At 41.4% G+C, this 24965-nt stretch overlaps 1 protein-coding gene across 1 annotated transcript; it reads right to left on the reverse strand.

Annotated features, from left to right (window-relative positions):
- Positions 1–10347: 10347 nt before the first annotated feature.
- Positions 10348–24907, reverse strand: CFAP210 (cilia and flagella associated protein 210). Its single transcript, XM_065413457.1, has 9 exons — positions 24826–24907; positions 23002–23228; positions 21462–21635; positions 21164–21357; positions 17827–17983; positions 13797–13936; positions 13009–13201; positions 11164–11328; positions 10348–10710 (listed from the first exon to the last, which is right to left on the reverse strand). Exons 1-9 carry the CDS (start codon positions 24890–24892, stop codon positions 10348–10350), a joined length of 1680 nt encoding a protein of 559 aa, XP_065269529.1. The 5' UTR covers positions 24893–24907.
- Between the last annotated feature and the right edge of the window lie 58 nt (positions 24908–24965).

Below are 24965 nucleotides of genomic sequence, written 5' to 3' on the forward strand. Positions count from 1 at the left end.
GAAGAACTAAAATGGTTAGACAAGACTGAGGGTTGTCATTATTTCAATTTGGAAAAATAGGCAGTCCCATTAGTGTTAGCGGGTGGGATATTGGACAGAAAAATATTGAAAATATAAAACTGATACTATGCCCCCTAACCTAAAGTACTGTTTGGGTCTGGCCACCCTATTAGTGGATATAGCAGAAATAGGAATTCAGCATAAGGAAGTAAAAGTCCTGATTGGTAGAGGAAAAACTTCCATGTGAAGAGAGCCCCAATCTTTCAGTCTATTTGAAAGGTTGATGAAAGTCAAAGGATAGAAATACAAAATTGTGCTATAGAAGAAGCGGTAAATCAGGGCTCTTATTTATCCTCCTAGCATAAAAGATCACGGGGACATTGTGAAACTCAATGCCATATCTTGTGGAGGCTTACGAGGATTCAAGAAAGGATTAGACATTTGTGGAATAAAAATATCTACAATTACACTAGATAGGGTACAAAATTGGAAAGAATATAAACTCACCTTTCAAGGCATAAACTAACCACCTTCCTGCTAAGGACTAAAAGGAAACTTCCCCTCTGCGTAGAGTTATTGTATAATTGTCTGCACCTTTGTCTGAAGTATCAAAATGCTGCCGTTGAAAACAGGATAATGAAATAGATGGCCCACTACCCTGATCTAGTATGGCAGTTACTATGTTCTTAAGACTGCGAAAAGGCAAAAAAGCTTAAATTTTAGCAGCCACCAAATAAGTTTCCAATAGCAGAGCATAAAATGAAAAGCTTGTTCTGTTTATAGAATAGTCAATAAGTTGTGACTAGCGAAATCTTGATCTTCAGCTCAGCTTGCCGCACAGCATCAATTTAACACAAAGCAATTGGTTAAAGGTTAATTTATTGCCAAGAGCCCAAAACAGCAGGTTTTGAAATATGTTTAGGCCACTTGTAAGCTAGCCTTTGCTATAACTCCAGATGGCTTAAATCTTTAATAAGTTTTTAAGCCAGTTAGAATTTGGGGGAAATTTCAGCATTGCCTCACAGCGCCTGAAAAAGATATTATCAGAGACAAGAGGGTTGATAGAAGGGAACTAACTCAAATGTATGTTAGAAGATAAACAGAACTCCACCTCACTAGGTCTCAGAAAGGAGTTTGATCTGGGAAACCTTTGTAATGGGGATATCTCTGGGCCTGTAAAAGGGAACTGAACTACTGCTAGAAAGTCCAAGATGTATGTAAAATCACTGCCTGGCAAGCACTGGAATTTTATGAATAACTAGATCCAGTCTAGAAACCAACTGCTCACAGGCTTTGAGGGATTCCTATTGGCAGGAAACATTTCAACCTGCTTCAAAGAATAAGTGAATCTGAAGGATTGTGACTGTTGACGCTAAAACTGCCCAGTCTCAAAACACTTATGCTACATACTCCTGGCTCCTATGGAAAGGTGAGTGGCTATGCAGAAATACACACTTAAGTCAAATATACCAGAATGCCAGTCACAGGCAAAAATAGTACTGTAACAGAATTTAGCCTCCATTAATTTTAAATAGGAGTTAATTTCAGCCCAATCACAGCCTGAAAGAAATTTATCTTCCCTTTTTCTGGATCAGAAGAGAATTTTTAAATGTCCTAAAACTCCACAGTGTAACACTCAAGACAGAGATCCCATAGTGAGAGTTGGTCTGGAAAACAGCCTTCAAATGGTGATTAGTGAAGCTAGTGATCTAACAACTCTGGCACTAGTACTCCAATCCATTGCAATGTATGGACCTTGAGTTTCTTGAATGTAGTAAGTGCTTTTTTTTAAATTTGGCTATGAAATGCTTTGATAAACTCCCATTGACTTCAGCAGTAACAGGACTTCACCCCTTATGAATTTAGTTTTCATACAGCATCAGTATAAGCTTCCCCACACTACTCCAACAATGTGCTGGAATTCTAACCTGAAGGAACCACTTCTACTATTGACAAAATGTTTGAAGCCAGGCCTATTCAACCTCTGGTTTCTCAGCTCAGACTATCACTAATGTTGCCAGTTAGCATTAAGAGTGGCACTCGGCCAGCCCAAGATTTTGCTTAACCTCTAAAGGGTAAAGCTGGTGGGAATCCAATCAGACTACAGTGCTCACCAGAGACATCTTCAGATGGTGCCATTTTTCAGTTGCCTGGGCTGAATTTAAATAGGTTTACACCTCCAGGTCACCAATTATCGGACCCAAGACATCCCCTTCCCTCTGTGACAGTTTGTTTAAAAAAAAAAAAAAAAAAAAAAAGGCATCAGTCTTGCTTTGGTTTAGAACAGTAAGGACTAAGGTCTGATGCAGCAACCCTCTGCTACTGACAGGCACTGAAATGTCTCTTAGCGCTAAAAGATCTAAGTGGATAATCCCCTTCCCCCCACCCCAGTTACCATTTACTGGATTTAAGCTTCCTGTATTTTCTTGTTCTCTCCTCGCCTGCTTTAATTTCAGCTGCCCAGTAGCTTTTGTCTGCTTCCACTAATCCATGCAGCTGCTCTTTAGCTTCTTTCTCCAATCTTTTTGTATCGTCTTTCATTTTCATCTACGTTATGGGAGATACCCAGATAAGTCAATTTACAGAGTCACCTACATTTTTCATCCTACCCTTTTACATAAGAGAGAGAGAATAATCAAGGAGCCATATTATCACTTTTACGGAATACTCTAACAATGTATCCACTTGTGCTGTTTGAATTTTTTCTCTCCACAGATCAGCCTGATCTTGTTTAGCTTTAAAGTAATTTCGAATAGTTTCTTCAGCTCACTTTTGTTCCTCTTCAGCCTTAAGAATATCCTGTTCAGCAATATGGTCCTTTAAAAGAAGAAAGTGTCCAGTTGTATTTACTGACAAGCCTCTAAATCTCAGTAAAGAGACGATGGTCATACTATGTCAACTGAGAGCAGTCTCTAGGTATTTGAGGGCAGACTGTGTCCCATAGTAATAATGCACGTCCTTGCCCAGTACTCAGGATAATTTGGTCTGGAGAGCCATGGGGCCAGGAACTCGGCTCTGCAGTATTCATATAAAACATCCCACTCTTTAAGCTAGCATAACTCCAGCACTGGAGAACCCCCAAGTAGCATAGGGGTGGAATAGCAGCTCCTTTGCCACCTCCTCCCAAGCTTCCAAGACCAGGAGCTGTGAAGAGTGGAAAGGAGATGTATCCTGAGCCTTGGCAATCCCAACAAGCCCTAGGCCATTGGCAGCTGCTGTAACTTAGGCCTGGTCTACACTACGACTTTAATTCGGATTTAGCTGCTTTAATTCGAATTAACGCTTGACCCGTCCACACAACGAAGCCATTTAATTCGAATTAAAGAGCCCTTTAATTCGATTTCTGTACTCCTCCTCGACGAGAGGAGTAGCGTCAAAATCGGTATTGTTAATCCGAATTAAGGTTAGTGTGGCCGCAATTCGAAGTTATTGGCAATTCAATGTTATTGGCTACCCACAATGCAACGCTCTGGAAATCGATGCTACTACGGTAGCTTGGACGCACACCACCGAATTAATGGTGCCTAGTGTGGCCGAATACATTCGAATTTATAAAATCGGTTTCCTAAATTCGAATTATATAAATTTGGATTAATCCTGTAGTGTAGACATACCCTTAGCTCAGCCGTGAGCCTGCTCCTCGGGATCAGACCAGCAACTCAAGGATCAGGGGCATGAAAGTACTGTCCACCTTTGTGCTTATCTCTCCACCCAACTTGTGATGACCACCAGTGAGTACCAAGGATCTGGCTAATGGTTCTTACTGAACAGCTATATTTAAACTGTTCTCAGTTCCCATGAGTAGTTGTTTTAAACATGAATCGCCCCAGCTGCCTGTGTCAGTAGTGAAGCACCTGCACTGAGAGGCCTCTGGCTTTTCCTAGGATGTCCCTTTGCCGCTTAGAGCACTTGTCTAACCAGTGCTTTGCTCCCCACTCTGCCTAAGTACATGCAGAGCTGTCGCTGCCAAGGTGTTCAGCAGGTACCAGCTCTCATGTTTTTTGAAAGTACACAGAGGGGCATATTTCAGACCTTAGCACTTTTTTTGTGTTCACACTGCATTTGTGGCCACAACCTGGATACCAATATTAGAAAATCTAGCCTACTAATAGAAAAATATGAAAAAGTAGACTTTTCTTTCCATAGGGCCTGACACAAAGCACCCTCTTTCTGAAAAGAGGCTAGAATGCATACAATGCATTTGGTAAATTGCAAATCAGCACTAAACAGCAGATGCAGTTGACTGTAACAGAGAACAGCTGCTGTGCTGAGAGTGGGGTTGTCTATTTATAATGGAAGAAACTGATGAAGCAGTAAAGGAGTGTTTCACACACTTGTATCCTAAATTTACAACTCTAGGTACACCTTTTCCTAGGGGGAGTTAAGCTGCCACGCTCATCAAGGTGAGAATATACGTTTGATTTCCCCCCCCCAACATTATTAGAAAGGGTGATGATCCACAACGTTATTGCATGGCCTACCACTGTGCATGTTACCACCTTACTGAAAATACTGGGCCGACTTTAAAACTAAAAGTGAAATACATAACAGAATGGTATAGAAGAAATTACCTTAAACAGCAAACTCAGAGCCTGATTTAAAATAGCAGTTGTAGGTGGATGGCTTCTCTCATGTTTAAGTCTAGAATTGTGATTCAGCAATATCTATCGAGTTAGGCTTTTGTGTCAACCCAGTGAGTGATTTGGGGAGAGGGGGAGCTTGAACTAATAGTAATAATAATAGGTTTCAGAGTAGCAGCCGTGTTAGTCTGTATCCGCAAAAATAAGGTGCCACAAGTACTCCTGTTATTTTTTTAGTAATAATAATAGTAATTACAAGATAATAGCTTGTGCGTACAGAGATATTTTTTTATTTAGAGGGTCATAGTTAAGTATGCTTATTAGTAAGTTATAGTGTATGTATTCAAATCGTTTTTTTTATTATATATATTCATATATTTAATGTTGTTGTAGTTAGGTGGAATGCATTTGTTCTGATTTAAATAAAATCCCAATATTTTTGAACAGCCAGTTGTATTATTTTGTCTACCATTGAATAACCTTTTATCACAGTGTAACACCCCCCTCCCTCCCCCCAGCTCTCACCTGCTGAGTAAATTATACCACCACTAAATCTTGGTCAGTGGTTTGGGGGTGGAGTGACCCTCGGATGTATTTCAAATAATAACACACTAACCGTACTCTAAGAGGTCAGTTATCTACACATGCGTGCATGGGAGAGTGTGTGCAAGTATCTGTGTGTATGCATCACACATCTCCCATCACTCTCCTAGTTAACCCCTCTTTAGTTCCCACCATCTTCCACACTTACCCTAGGCTCCATTTTGCAGTCCTTACCTTGTCCCCCTCCATCCTTCCTCTGGCTTCTCTCTCCAGTTTCTCCTCTTCCCCCTGACTAATCTCTCCAGTCCCTACTTTTGTTCTCTCTCTCATCCTCTGGTCTTGGAGGACTCCTATAGTCCTAGAGAGTAACCAGGCAGTTCACTTAACTGGATTGTCTAGCCTGAGTCCTTCCTGCTCTGGCTCCAACCCATTATGGTAAGTATTGCTAAATAATTGTGTCTTTGCTAATACCCTGAGTAAGAAAAATGCCCCATTCTTTGTGTTTGAAGAACCATCTTTGTGCGTAAGGTTGGGAGCTCTGAAATTTTTCTGAGAATGTGTGGGTAAAAATAATTTAAAAATGAGCCATGGGGACAGGGAGATAATAAGCCCCAAGCAATGATTTAATTAAGTAGTAAAATAAATTTTGAATCTGACACATTCCAGTTTTTCAGAAAAATTCTCTCTATCCCTATTTTAAGCACCACAATTTGCAAACAAATCAGTTGTTCCAAGCAAAAATTAGCAGGATGGAGAAGAAATAGGTTTGGAATGGAAGATCAGATATAACCAGTGCCTACATTATAAAAGTTAAAGAACCAACTCAACAAAAGCAAAGAAATGACAAGTTAAAAAGTTCTACTTTCAAGTTGTTTGGACCTTGCTTCTGTGTTATAGATACAATAGGGATATAATGTGATTCAGAATGTGTGTATTAAAAATATAAATTTACATGTAGAGAATGTTCTTTTTTAAATGGCAGGATTTTTGTTAGGTAGCTCCAAACAACATTCTCTGCTGTCTTTTGCATCTGTGCTGTCTTTGCAGCAACAGTTGATCAAAGGGTGGGATTTACACTGCTGCACATACTCTCCTGCTGATAAACTGCTCTACAGCCAAAATGCTTCTGAAATAAATGTAGTCAAACTTTACTAATTCTGGGTCACTGAGAATGAAAATGATGCTTAAAATTGTTGATTGGCTCTAGTTTTCAAGATATGCTATTGGGTCAGTATATACGACCCTTGACTTGGGAATGGCGGAGGATACGTGAGTTATAAAGGGAAGGGATCTCAATTTAAACCAGAAATGACTAAAATACATCTTTGACTGGATCTATGAATAAATCTATGACTGGGTTTGGACAGTACTTGCTTTTTAGGCAAAACAATGAATGATGCAATCTGAAGCTGGTATTGCGTCATACATGATATGAATTGCATCATGTTATTCCTAGAAGTCATGGATGATGCAATCATAACGAAGCTTACATCACTCTGCTGAACAAATTGCCCTATATCAGCTCTAGAAATCATACAGTGTCGTGCTCTCTTATTTGTCAGTGTTTGATTTTGCAAAGGGACACATTTCTGTTTAGCCAAAGTGAGCAGGGATGCCTCGTACTTGTGTGAACAGTGCAGATAACTTCTGCTATGTTTGTGGTGAAGTGACTTTTGCATCACAAAAGCGCAGTATAACCACTGTGGTTAAGAAAGCCTATCACCTTTATTTTGGCTGCAAAATTGGAGATCAGGACAAGAGGTGGGCCCCACACATATGCTGCAACACTTGTGCAACAAATCTTCGCCAGTGGTTGAACAGGAAAAGGAAATCTATGCCTTTTGCAGTGCCAATGATTTGGAGAGAGCCAACAGATCATACCAGCAATTGTTACTTCTGCATGGTGCCTCCAGGTGGGAAAGGTGTGTCAAAGAAGAAAAAGTGGACTGTGCATTATCCAAACATTCCATCAGCTATACGCCCAGTACCCCCACGGAGAAGGACTGCCGGTTCCTGATGCACCAGAATCATTCTCACTTGAGTCAGACGAGGAAGAGGATGAAACTTCTGGTCCTGAACCATCAATGTCACAGGACCCACATTTTCTCCCATCCTCCTCCTCTGAACCACACCTCATAACACAAGGTGAACTGAATGACCTTGTCAGGGATTTGGAACTACCCAAGAGTAAGGCAGAGCTGTTGGGCTCCAGACTACAGCAGGGGAATCTCCTGGCAGGTGATGTTAGGGTTTCCATGTTCCGTGACCGTCAAAAGGATCTTGTCCCATTCTTCTTCATGGAAGGTGATCTTGTAGCCTGCAACAACATCGATGGTGTGATGGCAGCCCTCAACATCGTTCACGATCCAGATGAGTGGAGACTGTTCATTGATTCATCGAAGACGAGTCTTAAAACTGTTTTACTGCATAATGGCAATGTTTTGCCATCAATTCCAGTTGGTCATGCAGTCCATATGAAGGAAACCTATGACAACATGAAACAACTTTTGAGGTGCATCAACTATGACCAACATCAGTGGCAGCTTTGTGGCGATTTGAAGGTTGTTGCTCTCTTGCTTGGTCTGCAGACTGGATACACAAAGTACTGCCGTTTTCTCTGCGAATGGGATAGTCGTGCAAGAGATTCCCACTACATCAAGAAAGACTGGCCACTCCGACAGTCATTGGAGCCTGGGAGGAAAAGTGTTCAGCATCCACCACTTGTTGAATCAAGGAATATTTTGTTACCACCCTTACACATCAAGCTGGGTCTGATGAAGAACTTTGTCAAGGCCATTGACAAAACACAAGCAGCTTTCAAGTACCTCCGTGGAAAATTTCCAAGGTTAAGTGAAGCTAAGATAAAGGAAGGTGTCTTTGTTGGTCCTCAGATTCGTGAACTTCTTCGAGATGATGCATTTGACCATGCACTGCGTGGCAAGGAAAAGACGGCATGGAAAGCCTTCCAGTTAGTGGCAATAAATTTTCTCAGAAACAACAAGGCAGACAACTACAGGTTGTTGGTGGAAAACCACCTCAAGGCATACAAAAGCCTTGGTTGCAACATGTCACTAAGGATACATTTTTTGCACTCTCATCTAGATTTTTTTCCACCGAACTGCGGAGCAGTGAGCGACGAGCACGGCGAGCGATTTCACCAGGACATTGCAACAATGGAGAAACGTTATCAGGGCAAATGGAGCCCATCAATGCTTGCAGACTATTGCTGGACAGTGACAAGAGATGCTCCATTTAATGAATACAAGACACAAGCCAAGAAGCGCCGAGTAGACACTGAATAGGACTAAACTATGTACAGAATAGTTTTTTGCCTTTTGTTTCATAATAAATTTTATTTATATAACCCTTTTTTGCTGATTTTTAACGTGTTACATAAAAAGGACAGGTGAAATATTATCATGTAAAGCAACCATAAACACATGAAAAGACCTAGGTTTACAATTTATGATTAAAACTCTACTATCTACACAATATACATAGACATAAAATGTAAAAACTTAAATATCTTAGAAACAGTAGCCAATCAGTTGTTTTAATTGTCATATTTGAATTCAGCACATCAAAATACATAATAAATAGCATATTTTATCTCTGAAGCAGACGACTTCTCAAAAATTGTAGACCAGTGTAACACTTAAGCTTGTGCAAAAACAAATAGAAGAATACATTACCACAATATGGCTCCTGCTGCACTAGAAATACAGTACAGGAAAATTATTTTTTCCCCAATCTATCAAAGCACTTAAGCATATGCTGAACTTTAAACAGTGAATAGTTCCATTTAAGTCATCAGAACTGTGTTCATGTTCTGAGTTACTAAGTATGTATTGAAGTGTTTTGCTGGATCAGGGTCTTATATTGCAACTTATGTATATCTGTAGTCATCTACGCTAAGCATTACATGTTTCCAATCAAATTTCCAATGTTGACACATTAAACATAGTAGAATAGAATTTATATAAATGTAGGATATTTCAGAATTTTTTAAATAAAATTTTGTACTAGACAGAGCATGCTCTGCTGACTGCATAAAAGCATACAGACTATTTAGTGTCAGCAGTAATTCCTGTAGCAAGCCTGTAACTGCTGCTTGATTTATGGCATATAAAAAGGTATCTATCCATTCTTAAGTTAAAGACTTCAAGTGATGGAGAATCCACTATATACCTTGATAAGTTGTTCCACTGTTAAAGATTTACACCTTATTTCCAGTTTGAATTTATTTAATTTCAGCTGCCAGTTACTGGACCTTGTTTATGTCTCTTGTTGTGTGCTAGATCAAAGAGCCCTCTTCTGCACATTTAGGTGTACTTACAGACCATGATCAAGTCACCTCTTAATTTTCTATATAATAAGCTGATAAATATATTTTTACACAGAACCTTGTAAAAGGGCATATAAGCTGAGTATGTACAACATGTTCGCTTTGCTGTAACTGTTTTAATTTTTGCATGTATTCTTTTGTACTGAGAATATCGTAGTAAAAATATGTTAATGAAAGCTGGGCCTATTGTAGTTAAAGTTGTGTAACAGCAGTAAGGTAGTTATTAGTTTGTTGCAAGAATTGATTCAGATTTTAAGAGAACAGAAAAGAAATTATATACTGATAATGAACTAGTGTTCTGGATGCTGATAGATTTCATTCAGTAAGGAGTGGAATCTGAAGAAATATTTTGTGATACAAATTTCACATTCCAAAGTATTTTTAGCAATACTAAATGCTTTTTTCATATCTTTGTTCTGTTATTTAGTATTTGTTTCTCATGTATTTCCTACACTCTTGAAAAGTATTTGGCATCTTTTGAGGATAATTTTTTTTCCTTAGCACTCACTGATTATAACAATGCAAGAAGCCAAATGCAACACTTTACAGTGGGTATTCAAGAGTAGCTGTAAAAGATTGAACTTGAAACTTACAAAAATGAAACCAAAATATTCTGTTTTTTTAATATGACCTTATATATAAAGTAAGGTTCTACACTGGTTATAAACAGTACATCATTCAGTTCTGCCTGTATATTTAATTTAACATAGTAACTTTAGTAAAATACAACTTTTAATGTTTAGGAAAATACACTTGGATCCCTATCAACTTTCCATGGAGTACTTATGGCTTTTCTAGTTCCTTTCATGGGTTTCATACAACATGGATCATTTACTGATTTATTGGACTTGTTTTTCTAAAGACTCCAAAGAGTTATTTTTACCATGTAAAACCTAGTCTTCCCTTAGCTTGCTGGATGTTACCATTGGTGTTTAGCTCTTTTATTTCTTCAGTGGTGTTACAATTATAAGAAGGTAGCTGAGTGCCATTGATATCTCGTGCTTGGTAACTAGGCCTTATTCCTCCTCTTTCTCTGTAAACTGGTCCCTGGCCGCCACCATGGCCTTCCTTTGCTGCTTTGAGAAGAGGATAAATATTTCGGGTTGTCTTGGATTCTGAATCAATTACTTGATTTGCATATTCTTGAAATTCCTGCTCCTTGCAAATAGTAATAACTTCTTTCTGGGCCTCATAGTCCAATTCTGCTTGTTTCTCATGCTGTTCTTTTGCCCGTTTTTCAGCCTGTTTTGGGGAAGGGAATAACAAAGCTTAAATAAATATTTGTGGTAGAATAGCTTAACAGAGCATAAAGTCATGGAAGTCCTTATGTGACATTTTTTTTAATAATTGGCTGCAACTACCTTTCTGATAAAAACAATTATTTGTTAATCACAGTCTAACGCTAGTTAGAAATGCATAACTGACATTCTCCGTTTGTCCAGAGAATAGGTACAAAGTGAGCAGCAGCCATGTGCTAGCAATGTCCCTGAATACTGATTCAGAGAGACCATTATCTGCAGCCGACAGGGTACCTCAATCAACGTCATTCATTCAAGTCTTGACTTCTCAGTTAATTCTTACCCATATGGTTGCCAATTAGCACAGACCAAGATGTACGCTGAAATAGCTTTGTAAAATGTCTGACAATCTGATTATCCATTATCTAGTTTATCCATTATCTGATTATCTAGTTACCATTTGCTGGATTTGAGTCTTTTGCATTTTTATGTTTTCATTGCGATTTCTTCGTTTCTTGTCTTTCTCCATTTCCAGATAGATGCGGTCTGCTTCCATTAGTTCACGAAGCTTTTCTTTACCCTCTAATATTGCCTCTTTCTCTCTCTCACCTTTCATTTTTATCTATATTTTATAAAAAAAATAAATTAACTCAATTTGCTAACCAACAAATCTGAAAACTATATTTTCAGGCATATTTTATCATTCTACAGCCAAGAGAAACTAAAAAACCCAAGGCCCATAATATTAAGAAGCAGTGAAACACCAGTAAAACATTTCCAAAATCTAGTAGTTCCACACACCTATGAGAGGTTCCCCTCAACTCCAAAGCTTTACATAATTTTTCTCAATATTTCCTAATTTTATTGGTGATTGATTAACCATGTAATGTCAGTCACCTGTCAATAGCCAACCAGAGTTGCTTGGAAAATCCCCCAGTGTTTCCTGAAAATGCTCATTTCATTATAACAGCAATTTTCAAACTGGCCTGTACAGCACTTACTGGTGGTCCCCAGAGAGCTATCTTGTTACATGGTTCTGGTTACCCCACTGTTTTCAGATACTAATTCCCATTGAAAGTTGGTTAAAAAAACATTACTTTTCTAATGTTACTTTTCCACATAAGCAATTGTTGTAGAGGTTATGAAATTCAAAGCAGGAAGTACTTTGGCTGCACAGTTGCGAACAGGAGAGGTTATTCACCTGTTCAGAAATGCGGTTAACAGCATGAAAAATGTTGCAAACCCTACACTATGTATTTAGCTGCAGGGCCGCCCGGGGGGGGGGGGGGGGCGCAAGTGGGGCAATTTGCCCTGGGCCCCACAGGGGCCCCCATGAGAATATAGTATTCTATAGTATTGCAACTTTTTTTTATGGAAGGGGCCCCCAAAATTGCTTTGCCCCAGGTCCCCTGAATCCTCTGGGCAGCCCTGTTTAGCTATGATACACTTACACATTAATGCTCTGTTGAGAGGTCTTTACTATGCAGTTAAAGGAGTCAAGGACCAAGGATTTTTAATACTTTACTTGCTCACTAAGCCTGGTGATTAACACGTCACCCAGTAAGAGGCCATAGCTTTGTCAAGCCCATGAGTTTTAGTGGGTTGTAGTCAAATTGCCTGGAATAAGCTGTGCTTCAGGTCCTCACCCTTGAGCGTTGAGAGGCTAGTCCCTTAGGAACAGCTCTTGAATCCTCACACTGCTTGAGTGGTGTGCTAGTGATGGTGTTCAGGGGAATGATCAGAAAAAGAGCAAATGGAAGAAGCAGGAACAATGTGAGGGGCTAGATTATTCTGCCTCATTAAGTAGGATGGAAGCCAGCAGTCTGAAGGCCATCTCCCTCACCAGGCAGACCAAGGCGCCTCTAACTCCTGAGGGAGAGCAGCCCTCATTCCCTACTGATTCTGAGCTTTCAGGAGAGCAGGAGCATCAGCTAAGCAGTTAGGTTACAGCTATTAGCCAGTATGCCTTTCTCCCTAAAAGTGCCAAGTGATTATATTGGTTGTACTAGCTCAAAAAACTCTGCTTGAATTAATGAATATTAAAACTAAGAGAGATTTTGCATCAATTCTCAGTTATAACATACTTTCACTTTTAGTTGTTTGTGACACACAACCAGCCTGTTCTTAAACATTTTGTCTAAAGACTTGCTATTTACTTTAATTGTGAGATGTAAGCATTGAACAGTAAGTTCAATATGAATCTCCCACAATGAATTGCAAAAACTATTGTTTGTCCCAAAAATATTTATAAGAATGACTGTACACAACCACATTAATGTAGCTTTTTCTTTAAGTATCTTACCACAGTGGCTCTGTATTCTGCAATTGATTTCAATTCAGCTTTGGTTTTTTCTTCTTTCTCTTTGAGCTCTTTTTCCCATTCAGCTTCTCTCTCTGCAACATCTCTAGCAACACGTTCATCTATCCTCTCAAATGTCTGTTTCATCTGTGCAGCTAGACGGTTAGTAATAATGTCCCTACGCTCCTGCATTAACCTATAGCAGAACAGCAATTAATCAACATGTCAATGGCCTGGTCCACACTAACCCCCCACTTCGAACTAAGGTACGCAACTTCGGCTACGTTAATAACGTAGCTGAAATCGAAGTACCTTAGTTCGAACTTACCGCGGGTCCAGACGCGGCAGGCAGGCTCCCCCGTCGATGCCGCGTACTCCTCTTGCCGAGCTGGAGTACCGGCATCGACGGCGAGCACTTCCGGGATCGATCCCAGAAGATCGATTGCTTACCGCCGGACCAGGAAGTAAGTGTAGACCTACCCAATGTTAAATAGATAAACCACTTTCCTGCTAAGTCCACAAGCCTTGAAGACTAGTAAGATCAAGGTGAGTACCCAGCTCACCGCACATCATCTGTGACTACAAAGGGCCAGTGAAAGGGGAACTCCTTTCAGACCTTTTCCTCTTTCATACCCTCCAAATACCCTGAAGCACTTTGGTCCAGGGATCCATGCTGTAATACTGTAAGATCTTTTTTGCGGACTTAAGATTTTAGAATGTTATCATAATCATATGACAAAGACATAATTCTGAATCTATCACTTTATTTAATTCTTTAACATTTGACCCACCTGTTCATTTCAGCTTCTTTTTCTCTTCTCAGTTTGGCCATATTTTGTTTTGCTTTAAAGTGAGCTCGAATTTTATCATTCTCCTCTTCTTGTTTTTGTTCCTGTACAGCTTTAAGAATAGCCTGGTCAGCAACATGCGCCTTTAAAAAAAAAAAAAAAAAAAAAAGGTCCAATTATATTTACTAAGACAAGTAGCTAAATCTTTTTAAAGGAAGAAAAAAAATCTGATACAGACTTAAACCATACTATGTAAAATTATGGAGGTACCCCTAGGCCTGCAACAGGGGAGAACAAGATTCTGGAGGAGAGAAGCTTCTAGAAAAGGATTGTTGTTCTTGCCTAGCCCTGAACTGCCTTACATTCTGAGAGCCAAATTACCACAAGTTGCTGCAAAAGTAACATTACTATGCACCAATATTCTAATGCACACACTATTCATGCCAGCAACAGGAGTTATCAATGCAATGCATGTACATGGTGCTCACTGACCCAGCAACGGGGCCTGAACCACTTGATTCATGTCCCCTGACTTCAAGCTGCTACACTGGAAAGGCCCTCCCTGCTTCTTGTCAACGAGCACCTGTGGAAAGGCTTTTTCACAGGTGTGAAGGGGAGATGGACTCAGGGTGCACTACCCCTTAGGCTCTGACATTTCTGGCCTCTGCCAGCTACAGACCACAAATCAGAATCTGAGACTAAACTTTACAGGGGAAAGTCAGTTCTATTTCCTGTCCCACCTTATTGCCCAGGTTCACAGTTTCCTTCTGAAGTTTGCATGATGCTGAGGATGATGAAACTGGACCTACAGTGCATCATCATACGTTGGGTCAGTCTCCCTACAGTTTCAACGGGACAATATTATATTTTTCACTTTGTCTTAAACTGATGTGAGACATTGGGCTTAAACAGCTGCCAATGTTTCGTCCCAAAGGTGGGCAGGAGCTCCTCTCTCTCTCAGGGCATCCTGGCATAATCCCGGAGGTACTCCACAGAGCTTCAGCTAACTGTGGAAGGAAGCCTCTATTTCTTTTGTCAGTAAGACACAGCACAGCAACCCCTTCAGCCAGGACTATAATTCCAGGAGCTCTAGCCCCAGCAGCAGCCATCAACCACTGGCAGTTCTTCCTTAAACAACAGAGGTTATGGCTACACTAAAGAGCTTATAGCACTGTAAACTCTCTAATGTAGCCACTCTAAGCCGATGGGAGAGCTCTCCCCTCGGCTTAATTACTCAAGCACCAGTGAGCAGGGGGGCTACATCGGCACTTAAATCGGCATAAATTATGTTGCTCGGGGGGGTGGCTAATTCACATCCCTGGGCGACATAATTAATGTTGAATTAAGATGCAGTGTAGCCATAGCCAGAGGCAGGAATTTCAACATCTTTTTTAAAGGCAACTACCAGAAGTGACATCAGAGGCTCCACCAGCAGGTATTACAAAGGCGACTCCACATATTGAGTCAACACTGAATGCTCCTTCAGAGCTTCCTTACAGGCAAATGTTGGAATGACAAACTCAGCTAGCTGCAAGGAGATATTTGTACTTGCTGTGACAGATACGGCAATTTCCTGCAATATCCTGGACAAACCTTACTGAATTAAGTTTAAGTATTTTAGGAGTTCATTTTATTAAAAATGCAACTGTTTATGTATTATTGTGGGATTGTATGTAAGGGGGGGGGGGGGGGGATGACTAACATAAATCCTGGGAAGTGTCATGAGCTTCCAAGGTCTCATTTAAAAATGGGCCAAACAAGAAGGAATGTTTGGGATAAACAAAGTTAATTGGGTTTCATAGGAAATATATGGGAGAAGGGAATGAAAATTCCCACCTCCAGACCCAAACTTTTGAAGCTATGACCTGAAGAAAAACCCATGGTCTATGAATTACCTATTCTCAGATCAAAGGCCCGCGCAGTATAAAGGAATGACTCACAGATTCATGACAGTGTTATGAATTTGTAACCACTGAAAACCCCACGTGGGGCTTGAAGGACTGACCCCATAACGCAGCCCTTGTTGCAGTTGGGATGATCTCTGATAAGCTTATTAATGTGTGTAGGTTCTTTTATTGTTTTAATGTTTTCTCTGTAATGCTTTCACCTTAAGAAATAAATGTAGTTACTTAGGAAAAGGTGGGTAGTACCTTATCATGGTGGACAATTATGCTATATATAGCCTCTGAGAGAAAAGCAAAGCAGACCTGCTTAGGCAGTCTGATTTCCTGGGAAGTACACAGTGTAGGCAGTGAACTGTGCAGCCTGGAAATATCCCAGTCACAAGGGAGTGAGATGTGTGTCTCTTGCCCAAGAGACATGACAACTGGGGAGCCAGAAACCTGACAGTGGGGTGCCCTTGCTGGACCACAAAGTGGAAATACAGGTGCTGTTGTCCTGAACTGTGACATTTGCCTGATGATTTTCTTCTCCTAGTAGTCAGTTTCACTATTCCAACTAACTGTGTGGGAAACTTTCTCTGCATTGGCTTATCTGGACTTTTCTTATGCAGTAGATGCACATAATTCAGAAGGGGAATGTTTTCCCTATATCATCAATAATCTACATCAGGGCCAGATTAAGGCATAGGCACCTATGTTTAGGGCCCCAAGTCCTGGATTCATGTGATAAAGTGAGAATCTCAGTTTACTTTAGTTGCAAAGAAAAGCTCGAAAACATGACTCTAGTATAACTGATGCAGGGATATCTGCCTGAGTCTGCAAACAGCCTGGAACAACAGTTCTGAGAGGTGTGAACTTCCCCATGCACCTCAATGGGGTGTTAACTCCAAGATCCACTGCTTTGGGGGACCTGCCAGCTGCATTCAGCAAAGGACTCTGTGTAACAGGATGAGAACAGTGCTGTAGACCAGGCCAACCCCAAGCCCATACACCCTGGTTGCTGAGCCAAGTATTGACTGCTGCCACTTCCGCTTCTCTAGGCGGAAAGGGGACCCGGCTGCTCCCAAGGGCAGGGAGGTCTCTGCTGCTCCTGACTGGGGAAAATAAATGGATCTCCATGCCCCTCTCTCTCTGGGAGGAGAGGGGAGCCATCCTGCATTGCCACTCCAGGTGGGGAATGGAGTCACAACACAGGTCTAACCCCAGAGGACACTCCTGCATTGTGTTTCAGCTGTGGAAGAGATCTCACTTGGAAATGTTTTACAAGTGAGTGGAGCCAAACCAGACAGGCCTGATATCACTTTCTACACTGACCTGACTACTAGGAGAGAGAAAAATTGCTGGTGAGTGCAGCTTTTCAATAATTAAATTTATTGCCTGCAGTCCCCATGAGTAAAAGTTTTATAAACATGAATCTCCTAGACAGCCTGCTGCCAGTAATGAAGATCATGCACTAGAGACCTCCAGCTTTTCCTAAGTCATTCCTTTGCCTCTCCTAACGCACTTGTCACTACTTTCCACCCAACTCTGCCTATAGCATGTGCAAATGATTCCATCAGAGCTATTACTATGAAGCTGTTCAGTTGGTGCTAATTCTCAATATGGTTTTAGTAATTTTGCACATAGATGATGAATACCTCACTCTGCTACTGATCCTGCTCAGAAAGGCTAAGTGGGCTCCTCTGAGACAAGTGGCTCCTTACCCTACACAGATACAAAGGTGATGGGAGAGGCTCTTTGGAGAGATGATTTACAATGATTCAGAATACAGACTGACTGAGTAGTCCTAAGGCAGGTTCCCAGGAGGAGCCAGGTCTGGGGATAAGGCAACAGCTGAAATTTATTTAATGAATGTATTTATTGTGAAAGCCAAGCCAACTCTGTGCAGTGTGTGACTTTGTTTTAGAGCAGGCTAGGAAAGACACCTGCTCACAATGCATTTGGCAAACTGTAAATCAGCACTAAGAGCCAGGTTTTCAAAAGAGCACTGTTGTCAGTGAGAGCTGTTAGGTGTGAGCTTAGCAACTCTGAAAATCTGGCCACTTATTTAAGTATGTAAATATGAATGAAAGTCCCTAACTTTAAGCATCCCAGTTGAAAAATGTTGGGCTTTCTGCTTTTCTGTTACTTACACAATGCATCCTCCTATGTTCAAGTTTTTCCTCCAGTTTCTTTTCATTTTCTCTCTGCACTTCCAATTCATATAACTTGGTCAGTCTTTGAATCTCTTCGCCTTCTTTTTTTGCCTCTAATTTGTCTAATTCTGCTTGGTGCTTATGTTCCTTTATTCTAAAGCATAAAATAAAATAGTCATACTAAAGAGGTAAGAAAATGTACACAGTACATAATGGACAAGGATCACACATTTCTAAGAGTTAAACAACATTAGATCTGATACTCTGAACTGAAGGCAGGTAAAGTGTCAGAATTCAAAATCAAAGTGATGCATTTTAAAGCCATTGGCCCAAATCCTCAGGCCAATGCTTGGCCCAAGTACAGAATGAGAACGTAGGAACTCTGGGAATTGTGAAAGGAATCTTTTCCCCCAACTCACAAGGCAGCAGCAGAATTTCACAAAGGCAGCTACTGCAGTAACCATCACAGCCCTAATGTGCTCCTTCCACTGTGGGAAGGAAAGGAAGATGTACCACAATGGTATTCTGGGAGTTGATGCATAGCCAAGCTCTGTATTAAGCAGAGGATGCATACCCCTTTCATGCCCCACAAATCCTCTCCACCTCCTCTGCAGCAGAACTACATTAGTGTCATTGCCAGAAACCCTTTATATTCAAAGAATGGAGCAGGATTTCCTCATAATGTATCCGTGCACTGCAACATTTAAATTTAGTAGCAGCTCCTTAGAGTAGGATTTCAGATGATATCAAGAAAGAGACAGAACCACTGATAATTCCTTTCCAGGATTATTTGCAGCAATGTTCCCACTAGATACTGATATCCATGCCCAGCACAGCACATTCCTTGCTAATTCTCATGAATGACTGAGAGATCTGGTACACATTACTGAAAGTGGTTAACTACCAATTAAACAAAAAACACAATTAATACATCTAGATGTTTCATCACAAAATTTGTCTTTTGACAATTACATTTAGTTTTAATTATTATATTCCCTCACTTCCTTGAGTTCCTCCATTCACAATGGATCACTAAGGCTGTAAGAAAATTATGGGCTGAAATTTGTTGCAGAAACTGAAACTTTTAACACACACCACAAGTTTTTGTAGTTGCCACAAATTTGAGTGCCATTGTGACACTGTGCACCGGGTCACAATGCCACTCACTCAAATTTGGCTCTGCCATCATGACAGAAGAGCAGCTGGGCCAAATTTGAGTGAGTGGCATTTTGACCTGGCACACAGGGTTGCAATGCCACTCAAATAAGGCTTTTTATTATTTTGGATTTTTGTTTTGTTTTGTTAACATTTTTAAGGTAGTTGAACTGACCACAACAACACTGCAACTTTAACAAACTGTGGCCGGAATTTTTGAATAATAATAATAATAATAAAAAACTTTTTTACATCCCTATACATGACCAAAAAAGGTCACATGCAATTTATCCACTCTGTCCTCAGGAGGAGGATTAACAGACCTAATTTTAGAAAATATATGTAAAAAGACTGAGATGATCAAATAATACCATAAATTATCTAACCCCGGTAGTGAAAATTATTGAGCTGTCCAGTAACTCCCATTATTGTAATTTTAGAAACTTTTCAAGGGGAACCTAAATATAGATACTAAGAAGGAAGAGAGTGAGCTTTTGTCTTTTGAAACTTAAAGTACATTTACTCAATATGAAATCCTTAACTTTATATTTATTGAATGAAAGCTAAGTAATTATTATGACAGACTGGAGATCTGTGAACTTCACCTTGTTTTGTGAATGCCATTTATTTTCAGGGGCTCTAATTTGTAATATAAGCTTCATTTTTGACTGTGACCTTCATGTTGTATTGCAATCTCCATTATGGATTAAAGCATCCATTTTGTAGTAGGGGCATGATCCCTAGTTAGTCTGAGAAGCTGGCACATAGCAATATAGGGCCATCAACTCTGATTGTCTTCCAGGGATCAGCCAACCTGGGCTAAGGAGAGAGAAAGCAGGAAAGACTGCCCAACCTGTGGAGGCTGACCAAACCCAGGATTCAGAGGAGGGGTAAAATCCAACTTGAGGGGAGTGCATTCAGGATCATTTGTTGTTTCCCAAAGACCTGTAACTCTCTAGTGCTGTTTGAGAGTAAAGTACCGTTGGTTAAGAAATTCCTTTTCTAAGGGCACGTCTTCACTACCCGCCGGATTGGCGGGTAGCAATCGGTCTATCGGGGATCGACTTATCGCGTCTAGTGAAGACGCGATAAAATCGATCCCTGATCGCTCTGCCGTCGACTCCGGAAATCCACCGCGGCAAGAGGCGGCAGCGGAGTCGACGGCGGCGCGGCAGCAGTCGACTTGCCGCCGTCCTCACAGCCAGGTAAGTCGACCTAAAATACGCCACTTCAGCTACGCTATTCACGTAGCTGAAGTTGCGTATCTTAGGTCGACCCCCTGCTGTAGTGTAGACCTAGCCTAAGTCTGTATTCCTTGTTTGCCAGCCATGTTGTCCCTGAAAGGGTTAGCTGGAAGGGTGGGGGCACTGCAGAAGAAAGTTGTTAGACATGGGGTCTGCATCTGGGAGTGTCCTTGAAACTCAGAGCTAGAAATAATGTCTAGTCACTACCAAGATCCAGGGAGCTTAGAAGCACATGGGATCCAGCGATTGGTTCCATAAAAGACTGGTATCCTTCCAGAGAGTGGGGCTGGGCCAGATGACATTATACTTCTAGCAAAATTTACTAAAGTATGCAGGATGGAAGATGTACTCAGTGAATTAGTATGGAGTCCCAAATTTTGTTGCAATTTTTATGCTATCTGGGGAGGGATAGCTCAGTGGTTTGAGCATTGGCCTGAGTTCAGTCCTTGAGGGGGCCATTTACGGATCTGGGGCAAAATCAGTACTTGGTCCTGCTAGTGAAGGCAGGGGGCTGGACTCAATGACCTTTCAAGGTCCCTTCCAGCTCTATGAGATAGGTATATCTCCATATATTATATAAATTTCCTGGGAACGAGATCTGTTGATTGTAGAATAGCCTCCCAGGAATGTAGTATAAGTTCCTTCCCAAAGGAAGCAGTGGGGCTTTTAAAACTGGACTGGACAAAATATTAGAAACTGTAATGTCAGTAGAATTCTGCATGGCTAAGAAGATGGAATGGATGATCTAATAGGTCTTTCTCTCTACTGAGAAAACAACAGCTCATTTTGTTCCTGTTAAAAATTCCTGGTAACTCATTTGTTTAGCAGATGAACACTAGGTTTCTTTTAACAACTTGATTAAAATAGATTTGTTGAAAAAGAAACAGTTTAACTCAATAATCTTTATTAGTCAGAAACAGTCCTGTTTTACTTACTGTTCCAGGTGGTCTCTGCAAAGTGCCTGTCGATTCATATAGCGTTCATATGCCTTTTCCTGCTCTTTCAGAATAGCTTTTTCACGCTCACGTTCCATTTCTTCTTCCTTTTTTTTGTAAATATCAGGCTTTGTCTTTTTAAATTCAATCTGAGCATCTCTTTCCTTTAGGACCTCAGTAAGTAAAAGTGCTTTCTACAAAACAGAATTGGAACATTTCATGTTTATTTTATTACACATTCAATTATGTGCAAAGAAACAATACAATTTGAATTAAAGACAATAAACCATCTACAAACATGTAACCCTTTCACTCTCTCATTCTGATAATATTGATACGTTTTGGCCTGTTCTATGGCCTCCTTCCGCTTTGCTGCTTGAAACTGTGCTTCCTCCAGATCAAGTAGTTTTCTTTCTTCTTCCTCCTTTTCTTCTCGCAATTTTCTGGCTTTAAGTTTCCTCTGTGCCTGGCCCTAAATGCAGATAAAACTCATTTCCATTACAGATCACACTGAAAAGAACTGGCTCAAAAATTTACAACTTCTTCAAAAGACCAAATCAGCAAGAAGTTGATTATACCTACTCATACCTAAAGTGAACTATCAAACACTTTTTGTGCTGCTGTCCTGTGTTTTAAATATCTATTAGAAAGTTAAAGGTATGATAAAAATGCTTTGCTGTTAGAAAGCATATTTCATATGCAGATCCCAAAGTGTTTTATGAGTAGTTATAATAAGCTTCACACCACTGGATAAAGGATAAGGATCACTTCAATGACCACTGATGTGCAGCCATCTCTGAGATAATAAGCAGCAGCTGTTTAACAGCACTGCACTACGTGGTAGTTTAGGACAGGAAGTAAAGAACAGAATGAGCAAGGATTTCTGCTCCGTTAATTACGACAGCCTTGACAATACATTTGTCTGCTTCTCCCACAACAGGCTTTGTGCTTTTTTCCATGCCACCTCTTGCATTTGGAACACACTTTCTAAACTGAACTGCCTTCAAATCCCTCACCAAGATTCACTTCTACCACAATGCCTACAGGACTGCCAACTAGTTAGGGGTAGGCAGCACAGTAGTTGAGACAGGGGGACAGTACAACAACAAAATTTTGTTGTATGTCTTCTCCCTCTCCCCGAGCCTTTCTGTTGTATGTTTTATTAGACTGTATGCTATGGGGGCAGACATGGTTGTTTCTCAGATCCACATTTTGCATACTACTGCAATACAGACGATAGTAAATAATAATATAGCCAATTGAAATTACAGGGTAAATTTAGGTAGGCAGAATGTAATTACCTGAGCTGCAATAACTAAGATGTGTAATTTGGAAGCTCTAGACTTGCCCACTGAAATATTTTGAACAATAATCCTGTAGGGAGAAGGGAAAGACTGGAGGCCTGGTGGGCAAGTGGCTCCATTGGCAGTCAGCAGGGAAGATGGAGACCTTCCCTTCACACCTCTTACTTGCTCCTTCTCTCTATGATCCTGTTTTAAACTTATCCATGACATGACATGGGCAGGTCTAATGCGCTGCTGCATGCAGCACTGCTGCCCTCTCTCTTTAGCTGCTGGAATTTCCTGATACTTCTCTGGAGTGAAGAGGGAAGAAGCTATGATGTTCCTAAGCAGGAGAATTAGTAGGCAGGGCCACCAAAAAGTAGTTATAGTGAAACTCTTGTTAGGAAGTGTGTTTGTGTGTGTATGTGTTGGTACATGGAGAAGGGAGGGGAAGAGTTCACTCTAAGGCCTGGTCTACACTGGGGGAGGGGGGCCGATCTAATCTAATGTATATGAAAAGTAACCCTCCAATTTCCAAATGTACGTTTCACTTACTGCAATGGTGTTGGGCCAGTTTTTCACAACTGCTTTGGAACGTAAGTGCATATCTTTCCGTTCTTTCCTCTCTGCATGAATCCGTGCTGCTTCTCTAGCTGCACTGTCAACACTGTCTCGAATTCTTACCCATTCTGCCTTTGGCAGAACAGTAACCTGGCGAAGATCTACTCCATTTGGAAGAAAAATACTATCTGGAGCATTATATTCTTCCAAACCATTTGCTGCTATGTGAAAGAAAGAACAAAAGAATGAGTTCATTGAGTTTGTAGCACTTCTGGCCAGAAAATCCTGGGTTCAAACCCACACCAAGATTTGGACTCCTACCCAGCGCTGACAGTAAAGCATCATATTAGTTTGATTCTACAATGTAATGTAATTCTAGTATCCAGGAGCAGGAGCACAGTCAGAACTAACCCTCAGATCCAGAGCCTCATGTTACTTGACAGACCAATGTGTCTTGCTTTCCTGTACTTTTCAGGCCCTCAACTCCTCCTGCCAGTCATTAATTTTCAGGAAATGTCCTTCATGTTAGTCATTACTGCTTTAAAAAAACAGATATTTGAGTAAAGTTAAATTCTCTTAGAAAACTTTGCCCATCTGGTTTGTAAGAGTACTGCATGACAAATCTAAAAAAGGGGACAACTTTTACCTGTTCTGACAATGATGTTTAAAATTAAAACCTACTTTTAGATAAAATTCCTTCTCTGCTAATTGCCCTTTGCCTGGTGCACTGGGCCTGGTCTTCCACCTCTAAACAAGGGGATTTGCACAACCCCAGTGTCAACAGCAGAATACTGTATGCAGCCAAGATTGTCTATCACAGGCTGCATCTTTATATGAGTGGCCTGACTCTACTCCCACAATAGTTTCATATACCTGTAACTCCATTAATTTCAGTTGAGTTACTCCTATGTATACCCTTGTGAGAGGAGAAACAGGCCCTAGAAATTTATTTGCATGTCTGCATGGAACCAGAGCTGTGAGGGGATTTAAGATCGAAGATTTTTACTATGTGAGATACTGCTTTCTCTGAGAGTGATATCTTATGTCTGTTTGTTCTTTGTTTACAATCTCTGTTGCCAGTTTTCTTAAAGGGTAACCCAACAAGGGAATGGATAAAGGGGGTCGTACTGTATTTTTCCTGCACTCTTCTGTGATGCCAGAACATGAGCCCTTCCTTGTGCCTGGCATGTCAGCTCCATGTTTGGGCACCACATCCCCCATCTGTCTGGGCACCACCACGTCACACATGTAGGCACCATTCACCTCAAATGTCCCTCACTGCAATGGCCACCCCTGATCTTCACCCCCACGTAACTGCTTTACTGGTCAGGCTCCCCTCCCTCGGCTGACCATGAAACCTCAGCGTGCTGCCGCGGTTACAAGCCAGTTACACTCAAGGAAGGAACCCCGGCCCGGGGTTGTGTGGTGCATTAGCCAGGGGGTGTTTCCTGCATACCGACCCATCCCAGGCGGTGGCACAGGTTCGCCTGGTCGTGCACCAGGTGGGGGGTGGGCCCCATGGGGCCGGGCATGACACCACACGGCTGGGAGGTGCACGGCCTCGCCCCCCAGGGCCACCCGGGGGGGGGGGGGGCAAGTGGGGCAATTTGCCCAGACCCCACAGGGGGCCCCCCGAGAATATAGTATTCTATAGTATTGCAACTTTTTTTATGGAAGGGGCCGCCAAAATTGCTTTGCCCCAGACCCCCTGAATCCTCTGGGCAGCCCTGTCGCCCCCACTCCGGCACCGTCCCCCGCCACGCGCGTGTCGCCCCGAGCCTGGTCTCCGCGTAGCTCCGGCACCCTCGTGTCACTCACGCGTGGGCTCCAGGCTCTGGCCTTTGCGCCTCCCATAGAGCGCCTCGGGCCTGGCGGCCGCGTCCATAACCCTCTGCAGCCGGGGCAGCGCGGCGCCAGGCTAGCTCGTGTACCGTGTACCGCGGTTACCAGGCAACCGA

This window comes from Emys orbicularis, chromosome 11, assembly GCF_028017835.1.
Source record: "Emys orbicularis isolate rEmyOrb1 chromosome 11, rEmyOrb1.hap1, whole genome shotgun sequence".
NCBI lineage: Eukaryota > Metazoa > Chordata > Testudines > Emydidae > Emys > Emys orbicularis.